The sequence below is a fragment of the Hydra viridissima genome, unplaced genomic scaffold (assembly GCF_058129835.1).
Source record: "Hydra viridissima isolate aposymbiotic clone 2 unplaced genomic scaffold, HvirCarnegie_v1 scaffold_5, whole genome shotgun sequence".
Classification (NCBI taxonomy): domain Eukaryota; kingdom Metazoa; phylum Cnidaria; class Hydrozoa; order Anthoathecata; family Hydridae; genus Hydra; species Hydra viridissima.
In genome coordinates, this window is record NW_028324304.1 from 6,153,922 (window position 1) to 6,169,181 (window position 15,260).

General features: G+C 30.7%; 2 protein-coding genes across 2 annotated transcripts; both read right to left on the reverse strand.

Annotated features, from left to right (window-relative positions):
• Nucleotides 1-723: 723 nt before the first annotated feature.
• LOC145188934 (uncharacterized) lies at nucleotides 724-2,466 on the reverse strand. The gene has a single exon (XM_080065447.2). The coding sequence runs from the start codon at nucleotides 2,296-2,298 to the stop codon at nucleotides 1,705-1,707; it is 594 nt and encodes a 197-aa protein (XP_079921573.2). The 5' UTR covers nucleotides 2,299-2,466; the 3' UTR covers nucleotides 724-1,704.
• Nucleotides 2,467-7,774: 5,308 nt separating this feature from the next.
• Nucleotides 7,775-15,256, reverse strand: LOC145188933 (myotubularin-related protein 9-like). Its single transcript, XM_090086883.1, has 12 exons — nucleotides 14,920-15,256; nucleotides 13,884-14,043; nucleotides 13,556-13,710; nucleotides 12,959-13,084; nucleotides 12,509-12,668; nucleotides 12,183-12,407; nucleotides 10,738-10,840; nucleotides 10,496-10,634; nucleotides 10,159-10,243; nucleotides 9,862-10,031; nucleotides 9,516-9,634; nucleotides 7,775-8,185 (listed from the first exon to the last, which is right to left on the reverse strand). The coding sequence occupies exons 1-12, from the start codon at nucleotides 15,058-15,060 to the stop codon at nucleotides 8,122-8,124; spliced, it is 1,647 nt and encodes a 548-aa protein (XP_089943009.1). The 5' UTR covers nucleotides 15,061-15,256; the 3' UTR covers nucleotides 7,775-8,121.
• Nucleotides 15,257-15,260: the final 4 nt, after the last annotated feature.

The following is a 15,260-nucleotide window of genomic DNA, read 5'->3' on the forward strand; positions in this document are numbered from 1 at the left end:
TTCTCCTTTCTGTAAAACTCTATTCTTTTTGAGCTTTTAGAGTTTTTGCTTATTTTCGATTGCGATACCTATCCATCATCTATATGGCAGGCTGAATAAGTCTTCGTGTGCACGTCTTTTCCGATCGTTGTTTTTAATTATCTTTCTTTCCGCTTTATCATTTACTTATATGGCAGGCTGATGAGTCTTCGTGGGTACATTTTTTTCTAATCGTTGCTTTTAATTTAATTCTCCCTCCTCACAATACGCATCACAAAGATCATCACCTAAACCTTATCTAGCGGACATTATATCAATATTGGAAAATTTTTGAATATACAAAGGATTTATAAAGTTTTAAGTTATTCCTGGCATCCGATGCCATCAAGGATGCACGAAATCCATGTACATCGTGGATGCCATTGGGTATCCTGTTATTGCTAAGCATTCTTTGTTGCCCATTCAACGATTATCAGAAATTATCAGCAAAAAAATTTTACACACCGATAAAACTACAAAAGAAAGTTTTTCAAAAAAAATCATGCAATATAGATGTCCTTAATAGATAAATACTAAGTTTCAATTCACTTATAACTGGAATGAGACCAGTTAAAGTAAAAAACCGCTAAAACAAAAATTGTACAGGTTCCTTTTTTTTTTTTTAAATTAATATTTTTATTTCTATAAATATTGTTTAAAATAATAAACAAATGACAACTCAACTACTGCAAAAATAGCTAAAAATAAAGGAGACACCTAGCAATCTGATCTCATCTAAGTATAAGAAATATATTTATAAGAGTTGCTCCTCAAATTAATACAACTATAAAAAGACTTAAATTTTATATAGAATATAAAAATAATTGGTTTCAAAAATGTAAATGCAACACATTTGCATTAAACCTAAGACTAAAAAAAATCTACCACAAATAAAGAAAGTTAAACAAAAGAGTTTGAAAAACAGAAGTCTTAACTTATTGATATTTTTACAACATACTTACAAAGTTATTTTTATATCAAAATTTGTGATATTTATAATGAGTGGTTCAGATATTGAAAAGGACAACCCTTAGTAATGTTCCTTTTAATCACATAAACTACTGTGCAAGATAAATAAAATTTTAACATATTTACTTGAAACTTACTACTATTTACCAGAATAGTTTGCAAATTTGCAAACAAATCTACCATTTTGTTTTGTTTTGCACACAATAAGTCACATGCTATATGCAAAATTAATTTTACAGCAGAAATACAATTCTTACAGGTTAGTACTTAACAACATACATACATACATACATACATACATACATACATACATACATACATACATACATACATACATACATACATACATAAAAACATACAAACATACTTACATACATATATACATACATATCACCCAAAATAACATTAAGTTTTTTAAAAAAAATTTTTCACATCACACTGGCTAAAAATGTAACAACTTATATTGCTCATACTTAAATGTTTACCTTAAACATTAAAATGGATAATTTTAATGTTTAAAGTTAATTGCTTACTCTAAAAAATAGTTCATTTAAACATCTACCAAAGTTTAATCTTCTACTAAAGTGTTTGTTTTTATGTGTTTAATCCTAACAACCAAATATTTGATTCCAAATTAGAGATTATCCTTTAAAAAATCAAATAATCTTTTTAAAAGATAGGAAAATAGTGGTCTGCAATGTAAGTCCTTTTTGATTTTTAAAGAATATAAATTTTTTCTAAAGGAACAGATAACATGTGAATATCTTTCAAATTCTTTTCTTGCTCTTTCACAATAGAAGTGATATCTTCTATTTTCAAAATGAAATTTTCATTAAAGCGTTTTAACATTTTGTTTTTTAAACCTAACTGTATGGCACGACGCTGTATTGGTAATCCATGTGGGTCATGATCAGGATCCCATTGCAAGCGTACACATATATCCTCCTTTGTTAAATTTTCTTCTTTTTCTCTTTGAACAGTGTAAGCATTCTCAATAATTTCTTTAAAACCCGAATGAGAAACATATATAGCCAAGATTCTCTCTTGATTGCATTTGGTTGCCCATCTTGAACGGTACATCATCCACAAAAAGCTTGTTTTAATCCAAGACATTCGATTAAAATTGTACTCAGGTCCACCAAAATGCTGATTTTCTACTGCATATTTAGCTATTGATGGTTTGTAAGCTTGATACACGACTATAAAATCATTATCATAATAGGCAATTATGTGTTTACCAGAACTTGGCAATTCTTTGGCCTGCGTTTCATAATTACAAAATTTTAGCATTAACTTATCACTACTCATCATCTAGCTTTGAAATAATGCTTCTATGAACAAATAAAGGAAACCTGCATTGATATTTTTAATAACAGAATTATTAAAAATTCCTGAGATCTGTTGAGGTTTATCAGCTTCGATCTTCTGCATTTTACTGAATACCCTTTCATAAGAATTGCGTTACGGACGAGGTTCTTAACTTATAGTTTTTAGCAAGATCCGTTTATTTTTTTCGCAGATCCTTTTACTCCGCTTAAATTGACTGATTTCTTAAATAACTGAAAATAGCTTGGAAACAATGTTAATATTACAGAGATTAAGTTAATTACAATATTTTATTTTACTATATTATCATATAAAATTTGATATATAATTTGATATATGATAGTATAGTAAAATAAAATATTTTAATTAACTTAGTTCTGTAATATTAACACATAATTTCGAATTTACGATGCTGCCACATTTATGTATATGAAAATGGCAGCATTTTAGCTAAATAAAGAAAAATTTATTTAGAGTGTTTAGACAATACCTATCAATCTCGTGCATTAACTCATGTATAAACTCATAAACAGCATTTTCAATTTGTGTCTCATACCTTCCAATGTGGCTGCCAAGTTTTTTCTGGCTTCTGTTCCCTTAAACAACTGCCGCAATGAATAATGTGCAATTTTCAAAAGTAGCAATTAAAAAGACACTTTGTTACATACTCAAACGCGCTAAACATAGATTTGACAAATTTCATGGATAACTCGGAATATTCAATCAAGCTTTCTCTAGCTTCTCCTGGAGGTCCGAAATTGATGTGATAAGCGTGGTTACTGTTTCTCTGTCCACATATGACTAAATATTTTCAATAGAATTGTGATCATGTGATCGTGCACACCATGTTATGGCTGTTACATTATTCTCAGCGAACTAGGAAATCGATTTTGTTGTATGAGAAGATGCTCTGTCTTGTTAAAGCTTAAAGCTTGACTTTCTCTATAGAATAGGCTCGCTGATGGTAAAAGTACGTTTTCCAATATTTTTTTTGTATAAGAATCGGTTGGTTTGACCCGTAAAAATGTTGCAACATCTGATACAATGATAGGAAATCCTTATCATTTCAAAATTTGAATTGTCTTTTAAAAAATTTTTTCATCTTCTATGGATCAGCGCATTCTATCTTTACACCACTTACGCCGCCTTAATCTGTCTATAATTGACAAAAGCGTATAACTAAGTGCTGTGAACGATCCCATTTTTTATTTCTTTGATCTCTTTTTCTCAGTGCATATCCTAACACCTTGTAACTTCTCGTTGAACAACTTTGCTAAATTAACATTACTCAGCTTAGAACTCTTACCTAATTAAATATGTAGTCGATGTCTTGGTAGGTCAGCTTCTGGGGCCTGCCAGGTCTTAAATCAGTGTTTTTAGCCTCACGTTTTATCTTTGTTGTTTTCACGCATTTCTCTGATGCACCTTTCTTTTTTTGGAATCTCCCTGTTAGTCGTTATACCTAGGATAATTCATTTTCATTTTGCTTACACCATTCCAAAGCATCCACAACCCTTTTTAGGTAAGACAATTGTCTCGTATTTTTCACATTCAAGCATCAAGAATGGCTTAAGCTTTGATTGCCTTGACTGTGAAGTCCCAGGGCGCTGCGCTGAAACCTACCTCCTGTCTTTCAAAAACCCAAGGTCCACTGCATCCATAGCTTTATTTAGATCTGATATTTCTAACGAAGAATAATCAACATCCGATGGCTCGTGAACTGGATTGTGGTTGGGCGATTGTCAAACAATTCCGTAACATGGGTGCAGAAGTAAACCTACTTTATAGTATTTAACACTCATTCATGCAATTATTGGGTAGTCTTTTCTCAAATTCTTCCATGAAGTACTGTAGACACTCTGTAACTGGAAGGTCATGCTCTTCATTGTCATTTACGGTTTTTTTGCAAAGCAATTAGAGATTTGATATGTCTTTTTGAACTTTGTGCATGGTCATCTGTTTTTCTAAAGACCAGGAACCAGAGCATCTTTTACATGCCAGAAACGGTAAAATATTGTAAATACTATGAAATCTAACTCATCCGGAATCCAGCTTTGAAGATATGGTCTGTTTAGGGTTTTAAGGGCAACCAATTAACCAGCCTTAAGTCTGAGAATTGACTTAAACATCATGAAAATGGAACTCCACTTTGCTACCACAGGATAAATGATCTTGACTCGTTCTTTATTTGCTACTACTCATGATTTCTTGATGTCAGTCCAGTAAACCTTGGTGGGTCTATTGAGCATGTCTTTTACATTTCTTTATTACAGCATCGAGCCTTTCTTTTTCTTTACAGCCTTTGTCAAGCAAGTGTTAAGCAGATGATTAGCACAGGTTAGATGATCACTGATTCCTTTGCTTTCCGTGGTTGTTTTCTTCATGTTGGCTGCAACATCAGTTACACTCACTTTGTAAAGGTCTTCCCCCTAAAGATTAGGAAGTTGAGAAATCATATTGTCTAATCCTTGTGCAACCAAAACACCAGTATGTCTCCCAATGAAGTTTTGGCAATCCAAAGACAACTTATTGAGTTCAAAGTCTTTGGTAACATACGCAATGTAAGAGAGACGAGTGTATCACCATTTCATGCAGGCATCCATCTGTAGTGAAAGCTGCCATTTCGCGATGCAGGGTGTCTCTCTCAAGTTGCTTTTTTACATTACGTTTTCGATTGCGATAAATCATTAGCAGTTTGTATTTGGATAATATGGTTGGACTTTTTATGGTGGCAAAGATATTTCAGACAAAGATAATTCAACAACAGCCACTTTTGAAGCCACTAGTTTCAATAGCATGAAACGGGAGGTTAAAGAGTGCTACCTTGAGACATCTTAATCACTTTTTTGCACTTATTGAAGTCGGCAAATCCTGATTTTCTGTCAGAGCCAAAAATTTTATACTTTTCTCTGTCAAGCTTGGTGAAATAATTCGGTAAATAGTTTTGGTATAGCAATCAGATCATTAAAGTAAGAACTTTAAGACTGGCAGTCTTTCTTAACTATAGTCAAACTTATATAGGAGGATAATTTAATTTTAGGAGGTAACTAATTATTTAAAAATTATCTGAAAAAAGGAAGATTTTATATTATTTTGCCCATATTTGGCGCTTTTGCTAGTTTTATGGAAATTATCTCAAGTTGCCGGAACTTCCAATATCTACCATTTTTCTGCATTTTTAGGTAATTTTACCGTTATCGTTAGGAAATGTGTTTGTTGTATTAAGTTATGTTAGAGCTTTTATGATCAGATTGTTGGGTTGCACACAGTGTTGTGTGGGTGCGTGTAGTTTGTGTATGTTTGGTACAAGGTCACCTTTTTTTCTGAAGAAAAACAAATGACCATGCACAAAGTTCAAAAAGATATATTATATCTCCACTTGCTTTGCAAACGAACCGTAAATGACAATCAAGAGACCATCCAGTTGCAGGTAGTAGAGTTACAGATTTTAGACATAATATAAACCCAGAAAACATAAGCATGCTAGTTTTTCTAAGTCAGAATTTCACAAGGGTTACTTCCATCCTTAAGGATTCGGAGAAAACTTGTGAAGGTGAACAATATGAGTTACTTCATTTCACACCACCACTGGAGAAAACTTAACAACTAGGAAAATCTAAAAGTAAGACTCAAGAGAGTCAATGGACTCAACAAGAAGCTCAGCAAGAAGGGAAATAAAGGGATTCAAAGTGAAATCCAAACTCAAAGTCTCTCTTTGTTGATTGCAATGACACTCCAACAAACCCAAAGAAGTAGTGTAGTACTAGTAAAAAAGCAAAACTAAGTCACATGATGAAGTTAAAAGGGAAAGGAAAAGGAAGAAAAAAAAGTATAGAGCATCTTAGGTTGTAAATCTCTTACTATAGTCAAATGATGCATAATCTGATTATTAATTTTGTATTAATAACTTCTTTGTTTAAAACTTTAAATAATAAATTTAGTAATAAAAATGCAAATACCAAACAAAAAAATGTTTTTTTTATACTTCCTCAATTCCACAATATTTGTCACATTTGATGCATAAATTTTGTTTCATAATACTTGTCCCATTTCATAAAACTTTTATAGCTATAGCTTCGTTTGTGTTAGATCGATTTTCTTAAGTAATGGCTTGTTGAAAAGGGTTACCCAAGGCTTTCTAAGAAGCTTGGGCACTTAAAAATAGGTGATCAATAGGTGAACAAAAAATTGCGAATCAGAAACAAGTTCTTTATTAATTGTAAAGTAGTAACATTCATTTCAGTTATTCAATACTTAAAAAACCTTTCGTAGACTTCACAGCTTCGACATTACATTTTAAATTTATGGGGAGTCGACTTTCACTTCGAAGTTTTTCTTTGTTTAGGGCAGATTCACACTGTAATACAACAAGTATTGTGTTGTGGGTGCAACTAACTTTTTTTCTAAAATTTGCACTTTTAGAAAATAGTTAGAACGGTACAAATTTAGCAAATCTTTAAAAAAAATTATTTAAATAGCATACATTTTCAATATTTGGACCAAAAGTATCCGAATGTGACAACTATTGTGAAACGGAGGTAGTAATTCGGTAATCGAAAGCGGTAAATAGAGATAAAAACGGTAAATACTGATAAAAGCGGTAAATTTACTGCAGGCTGTGGTAAACGTTTCTCATTTTACGCATTTTTACCGCCGATGCGGTATCGCCTATTCTTTAGTGCAGATACAATCCAGTTTCTGGTCGTCATTGCAAAATCTTTAATGGTGTGACTGATTTACTTTTCATGCAGTTGCGCACATGAGTCCACCTGGTATTTCGGTATATGCTTGTGTGTGGAGTAAAATATTAAGATTATGTTGATAACTTCTTCCGTTTTCCGAAAATGCGAAATACGAAATGCTAAAAATAAGCAACGCAAAAAGGGTGTGGTCTATCTTTGAACCACACCGTCCATTTATGTTAAATCTTCATAAGACTTTTTCGGAAAATTGGCTTCTTTGAAAAAAATGTTTTGTTTAATAGCGTCATTACATAATGGACAGCTTCTCAAATCCGATACGCAAATTTTGACCTTTTATAGTTTTGTAATGACTGCATTTGTGAGTCTGGTTCGATGATACCGTTGAAACACAGGTGACGTTTTCAAAGTGGGACCATGGCTTTTAGTTTTCCTTCGTGAAACCGAGAATTAATAAAAAAGTTCAATATGTTGTAAGATTAGTTATAAAAATGCATTGTAATTTAATTTCATAGTCAAATATAATTTTTTTGTTTGCTGCTTTCTAATGTAACCAAAACTAGCTTATTAAGTATGTATCAGCTTACGAGGCCAAATATTGGTTTTTAACTCCGGGAGTATTGTGAATAAGTCTCAATTCTTATGAGATTTTATGATGGTCTGATCTCTAAAAATAGACTACCCCCCCCCCCCCCCATTTAAAAGAACAAAAGGGGTTAAATCATTTTCATAATTTTTTCATTTCTTAAAAAAAAAGCACATTTCTTGATGAGTTATTTCGCACTAGATTTATAAAAACTGGCTAATTGAATGTATTATTTATACTAAATTTATATACATATAAATACAAAAGGTTGCCAAAATAGAAAAATTACAACTTGAATTCTATTCAATTTTCACTAAAAAAATATCTAAATATATCATTAAGGCCTTTATAATAAACGTAAGCAGACCTTAGCTAGCACTCTAATAAATATAGACGCGTTTGGTAATGGGGCTTTTTCTCCAGCGTGAGAAAGTCAAGTCCGGCGCAGCACTAAGAGAATCTATGGCGATCGTAACTTATTACGCACAATCTAAGAAAAGGCGCTAAAACACTAAAAAGATATCAAACGTCGGCTGTAGGAGAAAACCTTTCGGAAATCAGTCTCACCTTGAGCTTCTCATATTCCCTTAAAAATTAAAGAAATAATAAAACTATTAAAACAATACTAAAAAATATCAAGTTGAATCATAAGTAATCTCTATTTAAATAAATCATCAATAATTACCAAACCCCCTGATAAAAAACAAAACAATTATACTATAATCAAGGACAAATTCTCTATTATTTGCAAATGTCGTAATCATCAGGTGAAATGTCGTAATCGTCAGGTAAAGTGGTGAAGCCTTTGACGAAATATTCAACTAGATGTGAAAAGTTTCCACAAACGTGATTGGTTTTACTTTCCTAGTGTTTTATTAATTGCAAAAGTCAATTTTAGCTTATTTTAGAAAATAAGGCCAGACTCTTGAAAAGACTCAATTCTCAAGATAATAAAAAAGTTTGCAGCTGGTGTGAATGTTAAGTGGGAATCGTTTTATACTACTGGATGAGTACACTACTTTGAAAATATTAAATCCGTTCTGGACCTGAATTAAACTTCTTGATCTCAGTCGGCCGAAAAAAAAGCTGCAGTAATATCATTGAAAAAATTTGGCGTCAGCGTTGTCTGCTTAGTTTCGGATGAAGTTACAATGTTGGCTACATTCGGAAAAATAGTTCCACTTATACGCATGGAATATATTTTAAAGTCAAAAGTAGTGTGAGAAGCCTTGCCAAAAACTCCGTAGCACTCGAGTCTGGCACTGACATCAATTTTCTTGGTGATGTCTAAGAAAAAACATTCTCACTTGTTAAAGTGAAAAATCACTTTAAGAAATGAGAATGTTGAAAATCTCCAATCAAAAATGACGTCCTTTAAGTAGAAATTAAGACACAGCATATAAAAGAGATTACCCTTAATTTTTGTTTTTTCTTTTTGTTTTTGAATTTAAACATCGCTGACTCTACCTATCTAAACGGTGTATTTAACTTATTTGATAAATCCTTATTACTTGCAGTGGATTGTATTCTACTATTAAATTTAAATTTTAGTGGGCACCCCGGTCTGAGTTCATTAAAATGACAGAATAAAATTGACAAACCATTTGGGCACTTGCCAGACAGTTGCTACTATCCATTTCTTCGGTCCCAACTCCCCAAACATTACTTATCAAATTTGCTTTTTCGATCCCTGAGAAGGCTGAAAAATTGTTATCAAATTTCGATGTGTACACTACCACTGTCGTGATTAGCCTGTGATATACTTATTTGCTACTTTAGATTCAGACCTCTCCACTTTAGGAAGTCAATAGGTTTAAAAAGGCATCATTACAACTTGTTTAGAGAATTAAGTTATTTTAAACTCAAATCTGTCATTTAATGAAACAAATATAAAGAGTAAATATTTAAATTCATACGTTTGCAGCTGCTTCGCAGTTTTTTTGAGTAAATCGTTTTCATTTTTAACGCTAACTATTGTCTCCTTTAATGATTCAGAGTTGTGCGAAGTCTTTTTAAACATCCTTTCCCATAGCCACTAAACAGAAAATGTACAGTTAAAACGTCTCTTTTTTTCCCCACACATTATCATTTAGCCTAAACAAGAATAAACAGCAATTTTTCCCCTTCTTTAGGGTGGTGACCATATTCTAAAAAAGCTTTTGTATCAAAGATAAAAAGTGAGAGCATCTTACTAGACTGAAAAAGGCATCATACTTTTCCAGTCTAGTAAAAGATACTTTCACACAAATCAAGTATACTTACTAAACTTTGAGGAGAAGCGGATGGCCACAAAATATTTTTGTTTTCTTCGTATATAGGATTATACAAAATCATACGCATCTCTTGGCGATTCATATACGACCACAATGATACAGTACGCTCTGTCAATTTCGACTGCTCCCTCTGCAACTGATTATTAAACAAAAACGTTCCTGGACAAAATAAAACACTAAGGTAATATATTCGTTTTTTTTTTTATGCACTCAGAGACACTACCGGACTTAAAATCTCAAATAAACTACGTTGGTGATCTTGGGTACTTCATCAATTATGACATACCATATTGGGAAGCATACGCATGTTCAGCAAGAGATAATAGCATGTCTTCGGTATATTCAAACGATGATGCGTACTGAACCATTATCTGAAATAAATTATAAAAAGAAGTAAAAGTGCCCTAATTTTACTCATTTTCATTAAACTACAAATATTAATATTTATTTCATTAAACTACAAATAATAATATTTATTAATATACAAATACACCATTTGTTACTTGGATAATTTCATCATTCGGATTATCAAGCATGTGACTAGTGGTTGGATTTAAAAAAATATTTTAATTTTAAATATTCTAATTTTAAATATTCTAACTTTTTAATTGTCTTTAACATACCTGGTGTAGACAGTCAAGAAACATTAAAAAAACAGGCGCTTGTTCTTTTCTCTTGTTTGGAGAAACACCGATCTTTAAATGACGCTCAGTAAATGGATAGCCTGCCCAAATCCATTCTCGGGTAATTAGTGACTGAAGGCTAAAAAAAAAATTGAATATAAAAAATATTTTTCAAGTTTTTAAAATGAAAAGAAAGCGATCGAAAATATTTTACGTTCATTTTTTATACATATTATGCTCACCCAACAACAGTTCGACATCGATAATCGAGCAATATTTGAGCTAACGACGTTACCAACAATGTAGAATCTGTTCCTTTTTCCCCATGAACTAATGTTGGCGAAGCTGAAAGTATAACTTTTTAATAGACAAATTACACACAAAAAAGTAATTATTAGTAACATTTTCTAAGAGAATCAGTGTCAATAAGAAATATTCTTTAAACAGTCTAATTTTCACTCATTATAATGATACCATTAAAAATACAAATATTTTTTTCAAAAAAATAATTAATTCAAGTTATGACTGGTCAAAATTTTGGGTCCGAGGCAATAAAATTACAGCACTATGGGTTTTTCTAAGCTTTAAAATAGGTGGAATTGTATCTATTAAAAAAGGTCACCTGAGCACTTTTCCCCTGCCTAACTCCATGATTTTAAACCTCCAAAAACTACTCGATACTTTCCACTTTATACTAGGTGTAACCAAGTAGAACTGGTCAAGAACACAAACCATAATTACAAAGTGGAATAGAGCTTTTAATAGTTTTGTCTAATTCTTTACTTACAACCTTCTATCAAAAAAAGAGCACAGCATATGAAGAATATTAACATTAAAATAGAAAATTTCCTTCTTAAAACCCAATAATATTTTCTTTTCTTATTTAACCAGTATTGACTGAAGACTGTTTAATTACAAACAACAATCATTTTTAAGTTAGTTTAATGGCTTAAAGAATTCTTCAGTAACATTGCAAGTGCTATTTTTTGTTTAGTTCCAGAATCAAATTTAAAATAAGTTACACAATATACAACATCTAGCAGAAGAATTCTAATGAAAAACAAATTGAATAATATGTTCTGTCTTATTTTGATCTGGACAAACAACACTATCTGTTGAGAATTTGGAATTACAGAACTGGTATTCAAATTTTCATTTGTATGTGGTCAATTTACATGGAGTATCCAAACAAGCTTAAAAAAAATGTACTGGTGTGTACATTTACATTCCTTTCTTATTGCAGTGTACATTTACATTCCTTTCTTATTGCAGTGTACATTTACATTCCTTTCTTATTGCAGATTATGAAAGATTGTTTAAACAAAAAAAAAAAAAAAAAGGAATCCATCATGATTTCTAAATTTAGAAAAACTCATGGTTACCTTTTGTTCATTTTATATGAGATAAAAATCATAATAACTCTAGTACTTAAATTGTAGTGCCTTGGATCCAAAAAGTTAACCAGTAAATACTTATACACCAACCTCTTTTTGAAAAGTTTTTTCTTATCATGGTGGAAGTTAGTGTAAGATAGTTGTTAGGTGTAAGAAAGTGTTAGCTGTAAGATAGTCTAAGTTGCCCATATCAAACTTTTTTTGAAAATTTTTGCTTATCATAGTGACATCATTATAAAGAGTGTTAAATATAAAAGTTTGAATTTTCACAAAAAAAAGATGTTTTATGTTACCTTCAAAATGTATGTGTCTGGCTGTATTCAGAGCTGCTATGAGAACACACTGCACATAATTTAACCAGCCACTTGCCTCCAATTTACTGAGCCATGCACTGTTTTTACGATCTATACATGCTTCATACAACTTGAATAAGCTTTCACTTAAAAAAAAGTGTGGTTCCATGTTGTGAAATGTTTGTTTCCATTGTGCGTAATAATCGCTTTCTTCAAAACCACCCCCTACAATATGATTACTATCTTTTATTGTGATTAAAGTGACATATTTTGAGCCACTTTAAAAACAGCATGAGTAATTTAAAAAATGCATTTTACTGCAGTACCTTTACTGCGATGACTTGAAGCAGCCTGCTGAGATCTGGTATCAATAATATGCCCTTTCTTTGCATGAGCAGCAATTGCAAGTGAAAGAAGTTTTTCATCATCTTTGCACCGCTTAACACTTTGACCATTGAGAGGTTGAGAACAGCGCATTAATGGTACCTGACAACCAATAGATTTTATATATAGAAACTAATACTTATATGCATTATTATTAAAAGCAACAAATTTTTTTCTGATGAATTTTTTCAAAACTTTTTGTTGTTTCACACAAACTACAAATTTTGCATAGTTAAATATTCTGAATTGCAATGCTATCTTTATAACTGTAAGAAGAATATGTAGGAGAAAAAGGAATATCTAATGGGAGAGAATTATAATGATATGATGATAAAATGAAGATGATAAACTTCATAAAGTAGAATAAAGAAAGAAAAAAAATGTATTCTCACTCCATTTGTGTGCAAATAAGAGAGGACTGGAAACCGACCACCATGACGAAACTTAGCAGACTTTTTAATCATTTCATTGGTAGCATTAGAAGGCACAATTACTAGTGTGGGGTAAGACAAGCATACCTAGGATACAAAAAAAAAACAAAAAAAAAAACTGCAATATCAATGGTATAACTAAATTTTATGTTAACTTATTTTAAATTAATGGTTATTGTTTTGCCAAACAACACCATTTATTTAAAATAAACTAACATTGACATAAATAAACATAGATCATGGTTAAACCCAGGTTAAGGCAACTTGGCAGGTTGGCTCATTTGACTTAGGGTAGTACTTGGCTTGAAAACAGATTAAAAAAATATTCTTATGTTCATATTGTCCATATTCTCTGGTTCTGTTATTAATTTTAAAACTCTTAAATGCAATTTTTAAAAATCAAAATTATTCATTACAAATTTTTAAAACTTGCAGTTAAGAGTTTTAAAATAAATAGTTCAGTACTTATGCTCAAACATGAAATTGCTGTTAAAGAACCAAGAAATTTCTAGTTTACCACTATTATTTCTAGTTCACTCAATAGAAAAATACACATACCTCATGTTTTGCATTAATATTGCTTATTTTCCATGATTTAGAATCACCAATTATATTGGCTAATTCAATCTTCATATCAAACAATGCCCATCCATCGCACTCAATGTTAAAATTTATTCTATTGACATAGTATGGATAGTAAGAAGCTGCACTCTCTGAAAAGAAAATTAAACAAGTTGATTTACAGAAACACAGCAGCATTTCTTGACCTTCCTAAACCATAATCTTAAAAACAACAAAGAAAAAAAAACTGAAATAGTACAGACTATCAAAAAGATAATAACAATTGAAATCTGTTTAAAAACAAACTTAGAAATTCAAATTATACCTAGAGTACTAAGGGCTTCAATTGATGATGCAATATTAAAAGCGTCTTCTTCTCTAGGTATCCTCAATTTAAAAGATGAAAGATCTTTACATACAATCGTCAACAAACAATTATTGGGTGAAAGTTTCTTCTCAATATGTTCAACAAACAAGTAGAGAATCTTTAACAAAATAAAAAAACAAACTTAAAAATATGAAAACAAACATAAAAATATGAAAAACAAACATAAAAATATGAAAACAAACATAAAAATATGAAAACAAACATAAAAATATGAAAAACAAACATAAAAATATGAAAACAAACATAAAAATATGAAAAACAAACATAAAAATATGAAAACAAACAGAATGAAAAACAAACATTATGAAAGCAAAAACTTTACAAAATGTAATATATGAAAAAACAATACTGCTTTAATTTTACTGTAATATTTATAATAAATAATGTATATGCCAGAGTGTAAGCACAATACAGTAGTATTTTATTTAAACAGCAAAAAAGATAATAAGTGTCTTAAGTTTTACTGTAGCATTTAAACCAAATATTGCAGCACCTTTGTATATTTCAACCCAGTGTTAAGTCAAACTCCTACTTTTAACTGAAATGAGAGCAACAATTTTTTTTTCCCCCAAAACTTTATACTTCATGATAAACTGCTGCTTAATGCTAAACTGCTAAACTTTTTTTTTTTAAGCTTATTTGAATATGACAAATTAAATTTCTTCATTTATTTTACCAGAGAAGTGTCAAAGAAGAGAAATGTGAAAGAGAAGTGAAATTATACTTAATTTTTGTTTAAATTTTATAACCTTAAGTATTTTACTTAACTTTATTTTAAAAAAACTGATACAATAAACAAATGATCTTTGAGTTATAACATTCAACAATAATGTTTACATCTTAAACTAAATAGCAGTAGGTAACTACCAAAACAGAAAGAAGTATAATGGCTTATCATTAACACTCATTAGTATTTTGCAATTAACATAAGTAATTAACATTTGCCAGGTAAACAAAACTTACCATGACTTACCATAATTTCCTCAGAAAAGCGGTCAGCAAATATAATATGGTGACTCGTCAAGCATAAAGTACCAGTAATTTTTGGATGACCGTGCCGCAATAGCAGTACATCATCTACCTTTGATGTCTTAATCAACTCTGTAAATTCCATTTTATAAAATTTTTACTGAATTAACTAAATAAAAACTGACATAAGGAATCAATAATTTAGAAACAAAACTTAGTTAAAAATTATTTTTGATAAAATCACTGTTTAAATAGGAGCATCCAGGGTTGGCATCCAGTTGACATTTTGCAACTTTACAACCATATCTTCAACCATATTACAAAAAAAAAAAAATAAAAAAAAAA

What these genes read in the sequence shown, in the direction of transcription:
- LOC145188934 (XM_080065447.2), bottom strand. Translation starts at nt 2,298, where the DNA reads ATGATGAGTAGTGATAAGTTAATGCTAAAATTTTGTAATTATGAAACG.
- LOC145188933 (XM_090086883.1), bottom strand. Translation starts at nt 15,060, where the DNA reads ATGGAATTTACAGAGTTGATTAAGACATCAAAGGTAGATGATGTACTG. An exon ending in ATATTAATGCAAAACATGAG is followed by an intron (nt 13,085 to 13,555) that starts GTATGTGTATTT and finishes TTTGTATCCTAG; the next exon opens with GTATGCTTGTCTTACCCCAC. An exon ending in CAGACACATACATTTTGAAG is followed by an intron (nt 10,841 to 12,182) that starts GTAACATAAAAC and finishes TTATACTTTCAG; the next exon opens with CTTCGCCAACATTAGTTCAT.